Source organism: Lissotriton helveticus, chromosome 6, assembly GCF_964261635.1.
Source record: "Lissotriton helveticus chromosome 6, aLisHel1.1, whole genome shotgun sequence".
NCBI lineage: Eukaryota > Metazoa > Chordata > Amphibia > Caudata > Salamandridae > Lissotriton > Lissotriton helveticus.
In genome coordinates this window covers 1,030,559,212-1,030,578,855 of record NC_136067.1, presented here as the reverse complement: position 1 = coordinate 1,030,578,855, position 19,644 = coordinate 1,030,559,212, and the positions used below count along the sequence as shown (strand labels likewise).

Here is a 19,644-nt window from a genome sequence, read left to right as displayed (position 1 = left end):
CCATGCCTAACAGTAAATGCAAGAAAAGTCTGCAGCCGCTACAGGCGCCGGGGAGGAGGGCGGGCGATATGAATGTCAGCAGCCCTACATGCCAAGAACAGATGCATACTGGTAAGTAGCATATTCAGTTCGAGGCATGTGGGCTGCTGAATTCATATCTATAGTATAGAATACATAGCAGTCCCTCCATTAACGGCGGCCGCCTGTGCCAGCTGCAGAAGTCTGAAATAGTGTCTTAAGAACAGCCTGCCCTACAGCTGCCTGCTGCTTGGAGTGCACGTCTACACAGTAATGTTTGGTAAATGTATGTGGTGTAGACCATGTGGCTGCTCTATAAATATCTTCCAAAGGGATATTACCAAGGAAAGCCATAGAGGCCCCCAACTTGCGGGTGGAGTGGGCTCTGGGAGGGACCGTTAAAGTTCGCTTAGCCTTGTGATAGCAAATCTGAATACACTTAACGATCCACCTGGCTATACCTGCTTTGGAAATGGGGTTGCCTTTGTGCTGGGCTGAGAAGGCAACAAAGAGCTGTTGTGTCTTTCTAAAGTCTTTTGTCCTATCGATGTAGTACATCAACGCTCTTTTGACATCAAGAGTGTGGAGCATCCTTTCTGCCACTGTTTCAGGGTTCTGAAAGAATGCGGGCAGTTCGATGGTTTGATTAACATGAAACTGCGAAACCACCTTAGGACGGAATTTAGGGTTAGTGCGCAGCACCACCCTGTTGGAATGAATTTGAATAAATGGCTCTTGTACTGTGAGCCCTTGTAGCTCACTAACACGTCGCAGAGAGGTAATGGCAATGAGAAAAGCCACTTTCCATGTTAAGAATTGAATCTCACAGAAATGGAGAGGCTCAAAAGGTGGGCCCATCAACCTGGTGAGGACCACGTTGAGGTTCCACACAGGAGCTGGCAGGGTCCTGGGAGGGATGACCCGCTTCAGCCCTTCTAGGAATGTCTTAATGGCAGGCACCCTGAAAACAGAGAGGTGCTGCCTGTTTTGGAGATAAGCCGCTATGGCGGATAAGTGTATCCGAATGGAAGCATATGCTAGATTGCATTTGTAAAGATGTAACAAATAGCAGATGATATTAGGAATGGATGCATCTAGCGGGATGATGTTGTGTTCTGTACAGTAAATGACAAACCGCTTCCATTTCGCTGCATAGCAAGCTCTGGTAGTGGGCCTTCTTGCCTCCCGGATGATGTCCATGCATGCAGGGGGTAAGTCAAGGTAGCCAAATTCTAAGACCTCAGGAGCCAGATCGCCAGGTTGAGCTGTTGCGGATCTGGGTGCTGAATGTCGCCATGGTTCTGCGTCAAGAGCCTGGGTGTGAGGCGCAGCCTTTGATGCGGTACCACGGAGAGTTCTAGAAACGTGGTGTACCATGGTTGGCGTGCCCAGGTTGGAGCAACCAGGATGAGCGTCATAGAGTGTTGCTTTAGCTTTCTTGCCACCAGCGGTATGAGAGGTGCTGGGGGAAAAGCGTACGCAAATCTGCCTGACCAGTTCATCCATATCGCATTGCCCTGCGACTGTGGGTGAGGGAACCTGGCGGCAAAGCTTTGGCATTTTGCGTTTTCCCTTGTGGCAAACAGGTCTATCTCTGGATGACCCCACTGCTGGAAGTACGGGCGGAGTACTGATGAGTGTAACTCCCACTCGTGCATCTGGTGGCTGTACCTGCTGAGCAGATCCGCCATCTGATTGTCCTTGCCCGGGAGGTGTTCCGCCATGAGGAAGATGTTCCTCTGAATGGCCCACTTCCACATGCTCTGAGCCAGGTGAGACAGCTGTGGAGAGGGTGTACCTCCCTGCTTTTGGATGTAGTACATAGCCGTCATGTTGTCCGTCCGGATCAACACGACCTTGTTGCAGAGATGTACTTTGAAGGACTTCAGTGCCATGAAGATTGCCATCAGTTCCAAGTAGTTGATGTGCATCTTCTTTTGCTGCGTCGACCATAGTCCCTGCACCGTGTAGTGGAGTACATGAGCTCCCCATCCCTGGAGAGATGCATCCGTCGTCATGATAATCTGTGGCACAGGCTCCTGGAACGGTCGGCCCTTGCAAAGGTTGTGTGGATTCCACCAATGCAGAGAGTTGTACGCCCGACCGGTCACCAACACTAGGTCTTTCAACTGTCCCTGAGCCTGAGTCCACTGATGTGCCAAGCATTCTTGGAGCGGACGCATATGTAACCTCGCATGCGGGACTATGAAGATGCAGGAGGCCATCATGCCTATCAACTGCATGAACACTCTCGCTGGAAGGGAGTGTTGCGGTCTGAACTTTTGTATCAGTGACTGGATGTTGTCGATCCTCACTGAATTCGGCTGAGCCGTGGCTGCTAGAGTATCTATCGTCGCGCCCAGATACTGCCGCACGTGTGCTGGCTGAAGGTGCGATTTCGGATAGTTTAGTGAGAAGCCCAGACAGTGAAGGAGATGAATGGTGTGGGACACGTTGGCGGCGCACTGCTGGGCTGACTTTGCCAACTAGCCAGTCGTCCAGATAAGGATAGACATGGACGTTTTGTCTCCTGAGGTGCGCCGCCACTGTCGCCAGACATTTTGTGAACACTCTGGGGGCTGTGGTCACCCCGAAGGAAGGACCTTGAACTGGTAATGCCGATTTTGAATGGTGAACCTGAGGTATTTCCTGTGGGATGGATGGAGTGGGATGTAAAAGTAGGCATCCTTGAGATCCAAGGTTGCGAGGAAGTCTCCCTGATTGAGCAATGGAAGAACCTGCTGCAGTGTTAGCATGTGGAAGTGTTCTGAGAGAATGTACTGGTTTAGGGGCCGTAGGTCCAGAATAGGTCTGAGGGACCCGTCCTTCTTTGGGATTAAGAAGTACAGGGAATACACCCCAGTGCCTTCTTCCTCCACTGGCACGAGCTCTATTGCGCCTTTTTGCAGCATGACAAGAACCTCCTGCTGCAATAAGTGCAAATGCTCTGCTGACATAGGACGGTGCTTTGGTGGTATGTTGGGTGGAGTGGATGTTAGCTCCAAACAATAGCCGAACTGGATACGTTTCCTGACCCACCTGTCTGTGGTGATGGAGTTCCAGGCTCACTGCACCATCAGGATTCAAGCAAGCCGGGCCGAAGACGGCTGTAATGCCAGAAACCGGTCCCCGGAAGCTTGTTTCCTTTCCAGTAAAGAATTGGCTTGGTAGTTTGGTCTGCCCTGTTCCCATGATGCACTGGGCCAGGGACAGACTAATTTGCATATAGCCAGGTTCTGAACTGGGATGGTGTAGTGAGCTAAAAAACGGTGATGGATCAAGCCCTGATCTTTTGACTGGGTATGAGTGTTCTGTTTAATTCAGATACTCTGTCCATCACCACCCCCTTTTCGAATCGTTTTGGCCACCACAAGCGTGGTAGGGTATGCTCAGATGTGAGTCCCTTGCTCACTGCACCATCAGGATTCAAGCAAGCCGGCCCGAAGACGGCTGTAATGCCAGAAACCGGTCCCCGGAAGCTTGTTTCCTTTCCAGTAAAGAATTGGCTTGGTAGTTTGGTCTGCCCTGTTCCCATGATGCACTGGGCCAGGGACAGACTAATTTGCATATAGCCAGGTTCTGAACTGGGATGGTGTAGTGAGCTAAAAAACGGTGATGGATCAAGCCCTGATCTTTTGACTGGGTATGAGTGTTCTGTTTAATTCAGATACTCTGTCCATCACCACCCCCTTTTCGAGGAGTTCCAGACTGGCAGGAACTGCTGGAGTCTCCCCCCGACAGGTGTTTGATGGTCAGGGGGGCAGTGACAGGGAGTCACTGTTTGTTGGTGGCAGAGGAACGGGAGTTGTTGTTGCCTCTGCCTCTGCCCTTGGCGCTGTTGCCCCGGTATCCTCCTCTACTTTGCTTGGTGTACGAGGATTGCGCCCCACCTTTATTGAACTGTGTCTGCTGTGACATTTGGCCTCTGTTAACACCTCGATTGCCTGAGCGACGAAAAGTGTTCCCTCTAAACTGATGGGACTGGAGAGCTCCCATGGATTTGGCAGTCTCAGTATCTTTCTTTATTTTTTCCAGGGTGGTATCCACCTCTGGACCAAATAACCTGTCAGGGTTTACTGGCTGGTTAAGGATGGTAGTTTGGATTTCTGGTTTAAAACCTGAGATTCTGAGCCATGCTTGCCGTCTGAGCATTACACTGGTATCAATTGCTCTGGCCGCAGTGTCCGCAACTTCCAGGGCGCACTTATTGGAAGCGTTTGTGATGAGCTTCCCCTCCTGGATAAGCATCTCCCCTGCCTCTTTATATTGGTCTGGTAGATGTTGCAATAGAATCTCTAGTGTGTCGTAGTGTGCCCTGTCGTAACGTGCCAAGAGCGCCTGCGTGTTTGATATACGCCAGATATTGGCAGCTTGAGCTGCTACTCTCTTCCCTGATGCCTCCAGCACTTTCGATTCTTTGTCTGGGGGAGGAGCTTCACCGGTGGTCTGCGAATTCACCCTTTTGCGGGCATTAGAAACCACCAAAGAATCCAACGGCAGCTGGCCCTTGATATAGGTGGGATCGCCAGGTGCCGCTCTGTATTTCTTCTCGATTCTAGGGTTGACCACCCTTGACCGAGTGGGCTCCTTAAAGATGTCAGCAGCAGGTGGAGACGGTTACCCGGCCGAATTCTATCATTCCTTCGGGCATGTTTTGGCTCCCCTTCTCTTGCAGGTTTATAATGAGGCTCTGCGTACTGGCACCCTCCCGACATCTATGAACCAAGGAGAGGTATGCATGATCTTAAAGCCGGGAGGAGACGGCACTGATCCTGCAGCCTACCGCCCTATAACCCTGATTAACACGGATGCCAAGATCCTTACTAAGATCTTAGCCACTCGCCTTGCCCCGTACATGACTCGACTAATCCATTCCGACCAGTGCGGATTTATCCCGGGTCGTAATACGGCGATGAATCTGCGCCGCCTGAATCATGTCCTTCATGAGGTTCGGGGCAGGGAGGATCCACATGTCTTGGTGTCCGTTGATTTGACTAAGGCTTTCGACACGGTGCACTGGGGATATTTAATGCAGGTACTAACAAATATGGGGTTTGGACCTGGATTTTGTAATTGGATCAAAATACTTTATAGGGCACCCCGCGCTAGGGTGAGATTGGGTTCAGCCCGCTCGGAGGAGTGGACATTGGAGAGAGGCACCCGTCAGGGTTGCCCCCTGTCCCCGCTCCTGTTTGCCCTTGCAATTGAGCCCCTAGCCATCGCCGCTCGCATGGAGCTCCGACAGTGGGGGATAGTGGTGGGTGCCACTACCAATATAATCTCCCTTTACGCAGATGATGCGCTTTTTTATTTGACCTCCCCCTCTGAGGCTCTCCCTGTCCTATTGCGGCTCCTGGACCGATTTGGTGCAGCGTCTGGGTTGCGTGTTAATCTCGCCAAGTCTCTGGTCTTCCCACTGGTGGGCTATGCTCAGGACTCGGACGTGGATGTGCCCTATTCGGGTTTTAGATGTGAACGAGTGGCATTCAGGTACCTTGGCATCCAGGTGGCTACGTTGGATGAGACACTACTGACCTATAATATTGACAGAGTACTCTCAGCCCTCCATAAATCTGTTACCTTTTGGAACACGCTTCCCCTTTCACTGATGGGGAGATTGGCGATTGTCAAAATGGTGATGCTCCCTAGGGTCCTCTATACCTTGCAGAATACCCTCTGTCCGTTGCCGCCCCGAGTATTTCGGACCTTGAACTCGCTCCTCACCTCCCTACTTTGGGCAGGTGGTCGTAGTAGAGTGGCTTTACGTACGGTGACGCGGAGTTGGGAAGAGGGTGTCCTTGAGGCCCCAAGATTTGACCTATACTACTACGCAGCTCAGCTTCTCCCAGCAGCTCGATGGTTTGCTGACACTGAGAACTGGGAACTAACACTACTTGCTGGTATGGCTGATGACAGGACCCTACAGGAGGCCCTGATGCAGGGCCGCGGCGCTGATTGCGCCCTGCCGTATGTGGTGCGCCACACAGCAGCGATCTGGCAGCGGTTCGTTGAAAAAGTATTGAAGCGGGCGCCGTTTCATAGGGAGCTCTCGCTTTGGATCATGGCCCCAATACTTCGGTTGGAAGAGAATATGTCCTTCAGGGAGTGGCGCTCTGGCGGTTGCGAGACGCTTGCGGACCTCTACCCGAACGATTCCTTTGTGTCCTTCGAACACGCCTTGGAGTCCTTTGACTTACACGCGGGACAGTATCTCCACTACGGAGCCCTCCAGGACGTGGCCAGGACTACGTGGCCCCAGTACCCGGAGGCTCCCCCGTCTACGAACGTCCTGGACATCATTTTGTCTTGTGGGAGGGGCAAACGCTTGATCTCCCTTCTCTACTCCGCTATGCGTCGGGATTCGACCCCGCCGGTGGCACCGTCTTGGGCGGCGTGGGAGGCGGATCTGGGAATGGACCTGGACCCGGGCCAACGGAAACGGATCGGGCTTCTGACCCGTAGGGTCTCCTGCAACGCACGTTTTAAACTTATCCACTTTAATTTTGTCCACCGTACTTATATGACGCCTGTCTCCCTACATCGTATATCGGCGGACAGACGACATAATTGCCCGAGATGTGGGGCGTGGAGGGCGGGTTTCCTCCACCTAGCATGGGACTGCCCCCTGGTTCACGACTTTTGGCGGAGGGTGGTGACTCATGTTGCTCGGGCCACGCGGATTACACTCCTTTTGGAACCCATCCACTGCCTCCTGGCACTGGTACCGAAGCCCAGAAAGAAAAAGTTATCCTATAAATTCTTGCAACTCCTGCTGGTCCTGGCGCGGAGGCGTGTGGCTATTACATGGATGGGTCAAAGGGCGCCGGAGTTTTCCCTGTGGCTGAAAGATGCGAGAGAATGGGCCCTGGCGGAAGAGACTCACATGCAGTGCACCCGTAGAGATAGTAAGCTACAGGATGATTTGATGGCCTGGAGGGTGCTGTGTATGGAGGGGCTGGAGGAAGATGATTCTGATGCCACGAGCGCGGAGTTGTTCTCCCCCACTGCTTCGGTAGCCGATTGTACTGAAGGGGAGTGTCTGTGAGAGATCTGGAACGGGTGTAGGGGCCCTATGTAGCCACACTGCTATTCCTTGCTATGTATATGCTTAGACATAACTACGTCTCCCGTGAGCCCATGCGGCACTGTGCCACCCGTGCCTCCCCTGATCCACACGTACCTGTTCTGCTGTGTTCGGTCCTGTGCTACTGATGCTGTTACTGGGGTAATTGTTTGTTGTTTAATTGGTTCTTTTTTTGAAATGTGCTTGTACCATGAAAAAAACGGCGAATACAGTGATACGTATATGTCTCTCGTGCACAGTGGTGGTTTGATTCTTCTGCTCCTACGCCGCCCAGCCCCCGGGATGTGGGCCATATTAGGCTGTGTATGCTCCCTGATACGTGCTATTATGGTTTTCTATATGTGAACGGCTTTTCATGATTGTGTCTACTGTGCCCATGTCATGTTTTCGCAATAAAAACATTTAAAAAAAAAAAAAAAGATGTCAGCAGCATGTTTCAGGACCCTCTTTAGCATAGGAAGAGTCTAGACAGTCTTTTCAGCAGCGGAGAAAGTGTCAAAAAGGAAGTCCACATCCACAGGGTCAGCATGGAGTTCTACATTGTGGTTCTTGGCTGCCCTTTCAATTAAGGCATTAAATGCCGCTGAATCCTCTGTGGGAGAGGTTTTAACATTGTACACCTGAGGGTCTTGGATGGTGTGCTGATCCCCTTGGTCACCTGCCCCTATCCAGGAGTCCTGTTGCTCATCAGGCTCTGTGTTGGCTGGGAAATTATATTCCTCGTCTTGCTCACCAGCATCCTCCCCCTCAGAATAGGTGGGTGAGGGTGTCGCAATACTTTGAGACTGTGGAACAATTGGTTCGACCAAGACCATGGAATCTGGAGCAGGCCTTTTGCGCTTTAAAGGAATGGTATACGACTCCAAGGGTTGCGTCGCCGTGACCTTCCTCTTGTGAAGCGTGAGCTTCCCGGTGTCGGCATCGATGAAATGTTCTCTTTGCTCCTCTAGCAAGTGTTGTTGAGGCAGCAAACTCCCAGCCGGGCGAGTCGGCTTCGATACCACAGAGTCCTTGGGCACCGAGCGGGGTGCGAAGGCCTTCGGCGCCACCTTCAGCGGCAGCGTGAAGAGGATCGGCGTCGAAGTCTTTGGTGGCGTCGAGACAACGGGCGTCGGGGCGGAAGGTGTCTTCGGAACCGACGTTGAAGCCTTGTCCCTAATTCGCTTCAGGGAGTCCGAGACCTGCTTCGTAAAGGAAGCGGGCGGTTTTGTCGGCCCAACAGTCGACTTTTGTCCACCCCCAGGGGAAGACATGAGCGTCGATGACTTCTGCTTCGCGGAGCGAGGCGTCGGAGCATCCTCCTTAGGTGCACCACGACCCTTGTCCTTGGCCGCAGATGCGGACGGCGACGGCTTTGGATTGGCGGCCTTGACCCCTGGCGTCGGGGTTCCGGTCTTCGGCTTGACGCCCTTGCCTGATGTCGGCTCGATGGCCGTCTTGGGCTCCGGCACGACGGTCTTTCTCGTCTCCGAGTCGGAGGCCTTCTTTGGCTTCGGCTCGACGACCTTGACCACTTTAGGCACCTTGACTGGCTCGACTGCTTTTTTCGGCGTTGACCGCTTCGACACCTTGGAAGATGACTGCGTCGATGGGGGAGCAGACGTCTTCGGTTTCGATGGTGCTTCGACCATTTTAGTAGTTGTCGACACCGATGGTTCCAGTTTCGGTTTCGACAATGGCGGCTCCGCCGAGGTGTCCGTAGCCGGCCCAGAAGGCGGGGCCGTGGATGCTGGTATAAGGTCTTGGGTAAGGCCGAGTGGCGATCCCTCGACCTGAGCCTTTGTAAATGTTCGAACGGGGCATAGCTCTTCCTCTGAGCTATCTTCAATGGCCCCATAGGCCTCGTCGTCGTCTCCTACCTCGTCGACGACTTCTTCAACATCGAGGCCTCTGACATCCGCGTCGTATTCGCATTCGATGTCCACCGTTGGAGGTGAAATCTGCATTCGAACCTCTTGTTCGCCTGCGTCTTCGTCGAAGATGTCCACCGGTGCCGGGGCCGTCAGCCGGGCCGCCATGCGCGCCATGCGCCGAAGCCGAAGAGTTTTCGTTGAACGAAAAACTTTGAACAAGCCATACAGCTGGCTTCATTGTGGTCCGGCGACAGGCACTTGTTGCACACCGGGTGGACGTCGATGTGTGGGTACTTCGAACCACACACGGGACACTTCTTGAACGGGCTCCGTTCCATGTCGTCTCGTCGAGGGTCTTGCTGCGTCGACTGGGCCTCGATCACCTAAGAGTCACTCGACTCCCTGGAAATCCAACTCGGCTGAGTCGGAAACAGAACCGGGGCACCGAACGCAAACAATACCGACGTATAGAAAAAGGGCCTTAGGGCCTCGAAAAGTTTAAGTTGATTCCGAACTGGAGATAACGAAATGACATCCGAACCCAATGGCGAAAAAAAACAATCTGAGGATGGAGTCGATGCCCATGCGCACTGTAGTCCAGGGGAGGAGCCACCTATCTCGTGATACTTCGAAGACTCTTCCAGGACAACAATGTGCAATCATCCGGACCCAACACTAGGCGGCGATCTATGCTATAGATATGAATTCAGCAGCCCACATGCCTCGAACATGTATGTTATTGTCTGTTTCTTCCATTACATGTGATGTGTGTGTTTATCACTAACCACCGTTTTTTTCACCTGTTTTTTAATTTCACGCCACCAGGCTTTTTTTCACTATAAGAGCATGGACAGAGGCGCAGTGGAGTATGGATGAATTTCTGATGTACAATCAACGCTACTATGCTATGGGGCAGGCATACGCCCCCTGTGTATTTTTTACCCATTTGTTGTTTTTCTTCACAGGTACAACGTGAACCATTAGGGCGTATGTACTGATGCATGCTTTATTACTGCAGCATTAATTACTTGGTTTTCATTCACTTTATTTCTTATTACAGCACGGTTTAGGAGTGGCGTACACAGGGCTGGTCCCTGTGTAGCCCTGATGATGAGATAGGGGAATCTCGAAACATGTTGGCATAAGTGAATAGGCATACCTGACTCATTAACAGTAGGATCCCTATTTTTCTACCCCACTTTTAATATCCCACCCAGGAGCCAGAATAAATTATTTACAGCTCACTAGGCAGGTATTTTTAAACCACTTAGAATATACCACTCCGCATTCACAACCACCACTTGCACCACACATAGTCCATCACAAAAAAGTGCTCCTACGTAGTTCGCAAGTCGTAGCACGCCTCAGTCCGAAGAGGACTGGGATGGCCCCAATGATGAAGCATGTCACCGTGGGGAAACCCTGGTGAGTGAGGGGACTCAAGAAAGAAATTTAATTTTTCTTTCTTTCTACATTTCACAGTTATTCCAACCCCAACGAGCGTTGTGAATACTTCCTACTGGCCAGGTTTTTTTGACTTTTGTCTTCACAAAAGTTTTTTGTTCATTGCTAAATGCTAGGAGGGTGAACCTGGCCCTACCCTCTCTCTCCCTCTTTTGATACAATGATCTAATTTTAACCAGTTATCGGAATATCCCATGCTGTCTTGAGATCTTCATTCGATTCATCTATAGAAGGCTATATCCCAAGTCTATGTTCGACCTGAACGCTCGAGGATAGTTCCTATTTAAATAGATCCACCCTGCCACCATTCAAGTTTTATCGTTGGTTGTTTGGGACTTCATATAGTAAAACAACGGTTGTTTGAATCCAGCCGTCCACTATCTGACGTTGCCATACATCACTGGCCACGCAATTTAAGGACTGTACTCGTAACAAGCTTCCTTTCAGAAACGTCTCCCTCTTGCAACTCAGCTTTGTCATTTTTTACATACTTTAGAAATTCCAAGTGGTTCTCCAGAAGAAGGCGTCTGATACGCCGAAACGCGCGTAGAGATCACCATCCACCCACTTAGTCCTTTTAACTTATGTATTACATTTTATCATTGATTGTATATAAGATTTCCTTATGGTTTCTTTCATGTTTTGATGTCTTGTATTGTTTGTTATGTATTGTGATTGTTCACATGTTTGATAATAAGATGGTTTTATATATTTGTTTTTACATTTTTATATGCAATAATAAATGGAAAATATCTTTTAAAAAAAATGTTTTTGTTATGTGTTTAGTACACTGAGCTTCTGTCATTATCTTGTGTGTTGTTGTACTCGCCATCTTAGAGGATCAAAGTTGCCTAGGAATTGTTAATATTAGAAAAAGGGTCATATACAGAGCCAGGTCCCTACACAAGACACACAGATAAATTATTATTCAGTCATCGGAGTATGCCAGTATATAAGAAGGAAAGTGAAGTGGGTTGGGATGAGCAGGGAGGGGGAAGTCATAAACAAATGAACTTGAAAAGCAGAGAAGTGGGACTATCCCATGTGTTATAAGGAATAAGATTTCAGAAACTCTACAGTGAAAGGATACTCCAAATCACGTTGGGATTAAGAAACCTTGTAGAGCGATTCAACCTCATGTATCTATATGGCCACTGAACTCCTCAGTAACTTGAAACCACCTTCTTAAAATGAAACGCTCAGTCAGGACTTCACAGATTTTTCCCTCGCTCCAGCAGGAAGGGTGCAACTGCTCAAAATAATGAAATCTTACCTGAAGAAACAATGGTAGAGCCCAGAGCCTTAATGCCTCCATTATTAAACATACCTTTTCAAACTCAATGAAAGCGTAGCAAAGCGATTCTCCAGTCTTCCAGTCTCTAATTATTTCACAACTGAAAAATTAGGACACATTGATTAATATTAATTACAATGCAGTTATTCACATAAGACGTGTTTAGATTAAATACTTTGTGACAACCTAATAAATTGTGTCCATGTTTAGCTCGTAATGTAGAGGGATCATATTACACACTAAACAACTCTGTCTTTGGAGACAAACACTGTGAGAGAACTGGTTAAGAGTAATTAGAAACTACCCGAGGAATTCAGCTGCTATGATCTTAACAACTAGTGCCAACAGAGAAAATAAAATGGTTTCCGATTCATACAGCATCATTATGATTAATGAACACAAGACAGCCAAGCATAACTGTTTTTGCTGGAACATAAAAAACAATAAACAGTAGCATGCATGTAGTAACATGGCACAAACACCAAAAGTAAATATGTATGAAAGAATTTTGCAATTAAATAAAATATAACCATCCTAGCTGTCGTTCACATCTCTTACTTAGGTATGCAGGTGAAAGCCTTAGAAGGGAAAGAATATTGTTACTTACCTAGTAAGCATCTGTTTTTGGCATGTAGAGCTATAGATTCACATGCTTTGCATACTCCTGCCACCGAGTATTGGGTCCGGATGCTTGCACTTTGTTTTTCTTTCAAAGAAGTCTTTCCAGTCACAAGGTAGGGGACTCCTCTTTTCGGTGATAGTGCACATGGGCATCGACTCCATTGTTAGATTGTTTTCCAGCACAGGGTGAGAATGGAGTGAGTAAGAGTAGAGTAGAGATGTCAATGCGTATGTACATGTTAATAAGAGAGAACTGCAACAGGTATAGGTACCTGGGGAGGCGGTGGGTGCATGTGAATCTACAGCACCCTACCTCGTGACTAGGGAAAACTACTTCCAGAAAAACAAAGTAAAAACATTCAGACCCAACACTAGATGGCAATCTTATGCAAAGCATGTGATCTACAGCTCACATGCCTCAAACAGTCCTTTTTTGCTTTTGCATAGCATATTTGAATACATCTAACCTGTGTAGAGCTCGTTCTGCCACTGAATCTGGTTGAGGAAAGAACACAGGCAACTCAACAGATTGATTAATGTGAAAGGCAGATACCACTTTGGGTAGGAATTTGGGGTTAGTACAACTAACCACTTTGTTTTGGTAGACTTGACAAAATGGTTCCTCTATGGTTAGTGCCTGAAGCTGACCCATTCTCCTCAGTGATGTAATAGCGATGAGGAAAGCCACTTTCAAAGTTAATAATTGCAGTTCACATTTATGCAATGGATCGTAGGGTGGACTCAATAATCTGGTATGGACAATGTTAAGATTCCATGCTGAAACAGGTGGAAGTCTTGGTGGGATAACTCTTTTAAGTCCTTCCATAAAAGCCTTGATAGCAGGTACTCTGAAAAGAGACAGATGCAATCTATTTTGAAGCTATGCAGCTATTGCAGCGAGATGAAAGTGTATGGATGTGTAAGCTAATTCGGACTGCTTTAAGTGTAGTAAATAACAGATAATATTTTGAATGGAAGCATCTAGCAGGTTGATAAGGTTGTTGTTATAATAGATAACAAACTGCTTCCATTTAACTGCATAGAAAGCACTTGTAGTAGGTCTTCTGGCCTCTTTAATGATATTCATACAGTCTGGTGGCAGGTTCAGATAGTCAAACTCTATGATTTCAGGTGCTAGATCACTAGGTTGAGATCTTTGGGATGTGGATGCCTTATCTCTCCATGGCTCTGCATGAGAAGGCTGGGTGTAAGACGTAGTTTTTGATGAGTATCTGCTGAGAGCTCCAACAGGGTAGTGTTCCAAAACGGACAAGCCCATGTTGAAGCTACTAGGATCAGTGTGAGGGATGTTTGCCTGAGTTTCCGAATCACTAGTGGAATGAGTGGGAAAGGCGGAAAAGCATAGTCAAATATCCCTGACCAGTTCATACATAGTGCATTGCCTTTGGAAAATGGGTGTGGATACCTGGAGGCGAAGTTTGGGCATTTTGCGTTTTTGTGTGTGGCGAACAGATCTGTCTGTGGAAAACTCCACATTTGAAAGAACGGGAGGAGAACTGGAGGGTGAAGTTCCCACAACTGAATCTGTTGTATCTGCCTGCTGAGAAGACCTGCGATCTGATTGTTTACTCCTGGGATGTGTTCTGCTAGGAGGTAAATCTTGTGATGTACCACTGCTTGCCCTTAAAAAATGAAACGAAAACGTTTAAAAAAAAAATGTTAGGCATCCAGGCTGCATTTTTATTTATTTAAAAGCAGTCCAAGACATGGAGGTCTGCTGAGCCCACAAGCCATTATCCCTGGGAGGGCCATTCATTCCCAATGGGGTTGCAAATTGCGAGTGCCTCATGAATATGCATGAGGCATGCAATTTGCTACCCCACTGGGAATCGCAATCAGTGTTGCAGACACTGTAGTACATACCAATATGCGAGTCACTATTGCAACGCAATTTGCGAGTCGCAAATTCCTTGGTCGTACTTCTGGCCCTGAGTGAGGTACAAGTGGGTGAGGAGGAATAATTTAGTTCAGGTTCAAAGTATGCAGGAGGGAGAGGGCAGTTCAAAATTGAAAACCACTGAGGTGAGAGCTTGAAATCAGTCAAGGTATTCCCCACAGTGAGAGATTAGATGTTTCCACCAACATTTTCAGCTCCTTTTGATAAGGCGCAGTTATTTTATTCTACAATCCTTTCAAAATTGGAGATGTCAAGACTGCATGGTCTGACGCAATCCTATTGCTACAGGATTACTTTAACCCCTTCCCTGCGTGGGTAATTCCCCCACGGTGGGGTGGGGGTGGGGGGTGGGGGTTGAGCGTGGCGCCGCAGGCGCCGCGGTGCTCGTGACGAGACCAGGTCATCATGTGTCACGGTGGACTGGTGCTCATGACGGCCTGGTCTCGTCACGACCCCGCCCACTGATTAATTCGCCCGCACAGGCGGGGAATTAACTGCACGTGGGCGGAGCGGCACCGTTATGACAAGACCAGCTCGTCATGAGCACAGCTCCACTGTGACTCATGATGAGCTGATCTCGTCACGAGCACCAAAGGGGTTAAATTGGTAGGGTGTTGTGATGCCAATTACTATCTTGTAAATGACACACCATAAACCTGGCGTAACAGCCAATGTAGTGTTGTCATGGTGGGGGTGACGCAGTCATACTTCTTTACATGTTTTAAGAATTGATGGGAAGCATTAAGTATACTTTTCAGCATAGCAAGGCTGGAACCTGGGATGCTGGCATGCATGGCTTAACTCCATCATGATGGGAGAGGACCAGAGCAGATATCTGCATCGGCATGGTATAGTTTTATCTTTCTGACCAACCTAAATGAAAGTAGCAAAGATATACACCATCATTATACACTTAAAATAATTTAGATATTTGCAAACTTGGTTCTCCAGCATAGGTATTTTGCTGGATTCAGGAACAATGGATATTTACAACTCCATGTGAGATCTCTGAACACTTTTATTTTAGAAAACAAAACTGAATAGTGAGGTTTTTTTAATTATCAAAAGCAGGAAGTATGCCTGTCAGAAGTAAATTATTTCTTGTGTTTAAGTTACTATTAAAAGAGCCAGCAGGCGCATAGAGGCCTGAAAAATGCCTCATGCCTTTAATGTTGCAGATAACAAGGTTCCCACAAGGCACAGTCCCTGGCAGTTTAAAGCCTGTTCATCTTGAATCCCTTTATTATGCCCATTAGCTGAAATTAGACCGCAGGAAAGTAATCCTTTTTTACATATTCACCCTACTTTTAGCCGGGTACATGATAGGATTTTGACTGGAAGTGCACTGTGGTCCTGCTAACCAGGTCCCCAGTGCCAGATCTCATTCCCATAACTGTACAATTGTTCCCCCAATTGGCAATGCCATAGCACCATCGAAAGTCCCTAGTACATGCGACCCCTGGTACCTAGGGCCTAAGGTAAAGAGGGTGCTCTGCTGGTGTTGCTTAGGACCTTGCCCATCACTCACCTTAACTCCTGGAGATTGGTCCCGCAAGTTCACTGTACTGTACCTGAATGGTGCATTGACTTTTTATCCCATAGGATATCACTGCAGCTTCTATACTGTCTCGAATTTTTTGAACTGAAAAGAATTCTTATTTAAAAACGTAGTTGCCCGAAAGTAATTCTTCTGGTGCCTAAACCTATATCAAGCTACATGCTATTTTTATAAATTAATGTGGATCTCCTTGTTGAATCGGGTGTCTCATTTATAGACTATTTTGTGTATTTGTAGATCTCTTGCACTCCTCTGTGACAAGCCTAAGGATGCTCAAACACACTGCTCCCCAGAAGAGCACATTGGGATTGCCATAACAAGCTCCTGTCCACTCATAAGGGAACCCCTGCACTCTTTAAACAATGTATCTAATTTTGATTATATCATTTAAAGAGCTAGCTTCCTACATGGAGCAATTTATTTCATCTAAATTCCTTGATCCCCAGAGAGGAAGGTGCTTGCTTGTTAATTTAATAAGTTTAGCTAATATGACGAACCAAGATTACCATCAACTTACTGTTCTCCATCGTTTGAAATGTTTGTGATACTCATGAACACATAATACAAGGAACTCAGACACCAACTCTTCAGTACACTTCTGGACCTGTGATGCCCTGCCAGGAAAAAAAACTGTGTCTGCTGCTAAAGGACACCCACTCTGCTGGACTGCTGCACTGTTGTGCTGACCTGCTGCCCTCTTGCCTCGAGAAGAACTGGACTTGCAACTTCATCTTGAACCCAGGACCACAGAGTGACATCGAGGGCTAATCTGCTGGCCTCCTGATCTAAACCTTAGAGGCATTAATGGCTCCCCAACCAGCTCCTGGTTCCAGCTGCAGCAAGTCCCTGGCCCCCAAGTGATGCCTCTCAGGTCCTGGACCCTTTAGGTTGCTCACAGGTTCCTACAATCAAGATTTTTGGCTCTTCACGACCACAAACGGGCCCATTTGCACCGAGACTGTGCTGCTAACACCAAAATTCAGCGCAAGCCGCTGCCTTTGCACAGCACTCATCAATCGCCCGTGGAGGACCACCAACGCTAAGCATCAGCCCACTTGTCCTAGACGCCCAGCCTGCTCTTCGCGCGACACTGATCACCGCTTATGAAACTCTCCTTGCTCTACGTGATCCTCTCCAAAGCGAATGGGACTCTTGCCACAAAACCTTCAACTGGACTAATGTGGGGCTGTTTCAAGTTTATTTTATTGAAGTGCACAGTTAGATAAAATCTTTGCACTAAAATATAAATGATTAAAACACATAAAAGAAGGATATTTTAAAAGAGAGAAGTCATTAAACGAACTTTCAGTATACAAGTGCAAACAAGAGCAATTGTGCAAAATTGGATCAATTTAAAGTGCCTAGTGTGCAAGGTTGGTCCATGTGAAGATAAAACTGCATCTGCCTAGATCTCATTCAGGTTTTTGGTGAAGGCAATACTGTCCAGATTTTATACAGACAAGTTTGTGTGGTCTCATGCATTTGCCACTGACATTTTGTGAGCCCCTTATTGTCACAGGATAGTGGCTGGACCGGCGTAGGCTAATGCTAGAGGCCTATTCTGGGGCTGAATCCGACCCGTGCTTATCGTCGCTTTCGGCCCAGATGTTTGACTTTAACCCAGTCCAGCTCAACCAGAGAGCCATGGTTGACGCTTTCTGCTTTCAGGCTCTACTTTTCACTTCATTCGTTAAAAAATTCACGACTCCGGTTCTAATGATTGGATTTTTGTCGGTTTGGTCTTGTTTTATTTATTAAATTAAGCTCTTTTTTCTAACCGGGTGTGGCATCTTTTTGAGTGGTGTTTTTACTGTTTGAAGTGTTGCACAAATACTTCACACATTACCTCTAGGTTAAGCCAGACTGCTCTGTGCCAAGCTACCAGGGGGTTGGAGCACAGGTTTATTTGGGGTTTGCTTGTGCCTTATCCTGACAAGGACTGTGGTTACTGCATGACCAGAGCTTACACACAGTTAATAAACAACACAGTTCTTATATATGTGGACTTGGGAATCAGCATATTGCAGATATTTTGCTTTAGCAGCAGGGAGATAAAGCCTTGAGGAGTGATCAGAAATTGCAGACCTGCAGGGATTACTGGTGGAAGTATAGCAGGAGATAATATCTGCTATGAAGAATGACTAGATGACAATGGATAACGTGTGTTCTCAGAAGTGTGACTTCTCGTGTGGGCAAGCAGTCTCATTACTATTCTAAGTCAACCTGGTCTTCGAATTTTTCAGCAATGAGGAAATAAGATTAAGAAGCCTATGGCTTGAGTCTGAGTGATGCTTTAATGACAGGATAAGTAGATATTTTCTTAGACATCAACAACTTGGATTTTTCAACATCAAAATGTGCAATCCTCAACAACAAACACATATAATGTGACTAATCCTGATGTGATCCCTTTTTGGATCTGCCCATGTGAAATTAGTCCAAGATATTTGCACCAGCAGTGGTGTAGTGAAGAACCTATTCTCATTCTCCCGTCCTCTGAAAAGAAGAATTGAAATGTTGTTTGTCCTCTTGGCTACAGAGACAGACTTCCTTTCTGTACTTCAGAATTTCCATAGAAAAGGTCAGGTAGTGCTTGCACTTCTCACGATGGTAGAACATCAGGCACGCACCTACCTGATACACATTTTGAGGGGGATCAGAAAAAGATTTCGCTTTCCCCCACAGCAAAAAAGAAAAAGATTTCCTTTGGAGATTGTTGGTATTTTTGTTGCTTTTTATATATTTTCACAAAGATTTTAAACTGGCCTAACTGTCATGGGTGGGACATGATGGTTTAAAGAACGAATGTGTCCTCCATTGTTCTTTTATTTTTCCTTAAAAATGATTTGCAAATATTTTTTTTTCTGGTCCTAATTTCAATTGACGCAAATTTTTCCTTAATCTTTGGTTGTTATTTTTTTATTAAGAGAAATAAATTAAATCTGTCCATATGACCTATAGATTGGTTACTAAAATTCAATAACTTTTCCAAACTTGGGCTTTCAAATGTACACATTAAAAGTAATCTGGGATCCTACAAGTGGATGGGACCGTTCAGGTCTTTTTGCTTTTACTGAAAAATCCCTGTAAGACCAATGCTATTTCCACCATACTGCTTTGGATGTCACACCAAAGATGGGAATAAACAATGATGGTGCTATGTTACAAAAATATTTATTGGTCCTCATAGGTTTAACTTTTTCATTGGCCTTACAACGTATAAATGGGTCATAAAATTCACTGAAATTCATATAAAAACTATGGCAGTGAAATGGTTACTACAAAGCACTTTAAACTACAGTACCATATACTAACCTTTTTATGGTGCCAAATCGAGAGAAGATTATCTCGAGGTCCTCATCTGTTGTTACTGGATTCAGTTTACAGACAAACAGAACATTTTCTGGTGGCTTAACATCTGCATCAGGTAAATCACCAACCTAAAAGAAAAAGTGACAGAGGAAACGTTCTTATTTGAGATAGTTAAAACAAATTTCAATAGTCTGTGTAAAGATGTATATTGAAATTCCCAGATAAAAGGTTCATGTATTAATATCAAGGCCATTAAAACAAATATTTAATGGCCCAAAAGTATTGTGAATATATTTATTTATTTTTGTTAAATGTGTTTTTATGGTTTTGCAGAGTTTACAACCTGTAGACAGGCAACAGTCATCAAATTACATTGACCATACCATAGAGTATTAGGCATTAGCGGATGAGCATGACCATGGGCCAAGAGAACCGCCCCACCCCCCACCACCGAAACATACAGCAATGTAGGTGATGACTTAGCGGCAGTTTGAACCGCGATACAATAAACTGCTTCATGCT

At 46.9% G+C, this 19,644-nt stretch overlaps 1 protein-coding gene across 1 annotated transcript in view; it reads right to left on the bottom strand.

Annotated features, from left to right (window-relative positions):
• PPIL4 (peptidylprolyl isomerase like 4) overlaps window positions 1-19,644 on the bottom strand; it is a 272,134-nt gene that overhangs the window by 129,640 nt on the left and 122,850 nt on the right. Inside the window, exons 8-9 of the mRNA XM_078648659.1 lie at window positions 19,126-19,250; window positions 11,747-11,813 (exon numbers count right to left, since the gene is read on the bottom strand). Coding sequence (XP_078504785.1) covers window positions 11,747-11,813; window positions 19,126-19,250 — 192 coding nt within the window. The remainder of the gene's footprint in view (window positions 1-11,746; window positions 11,814-19,125; window positions 19,251-19,644) is intronic.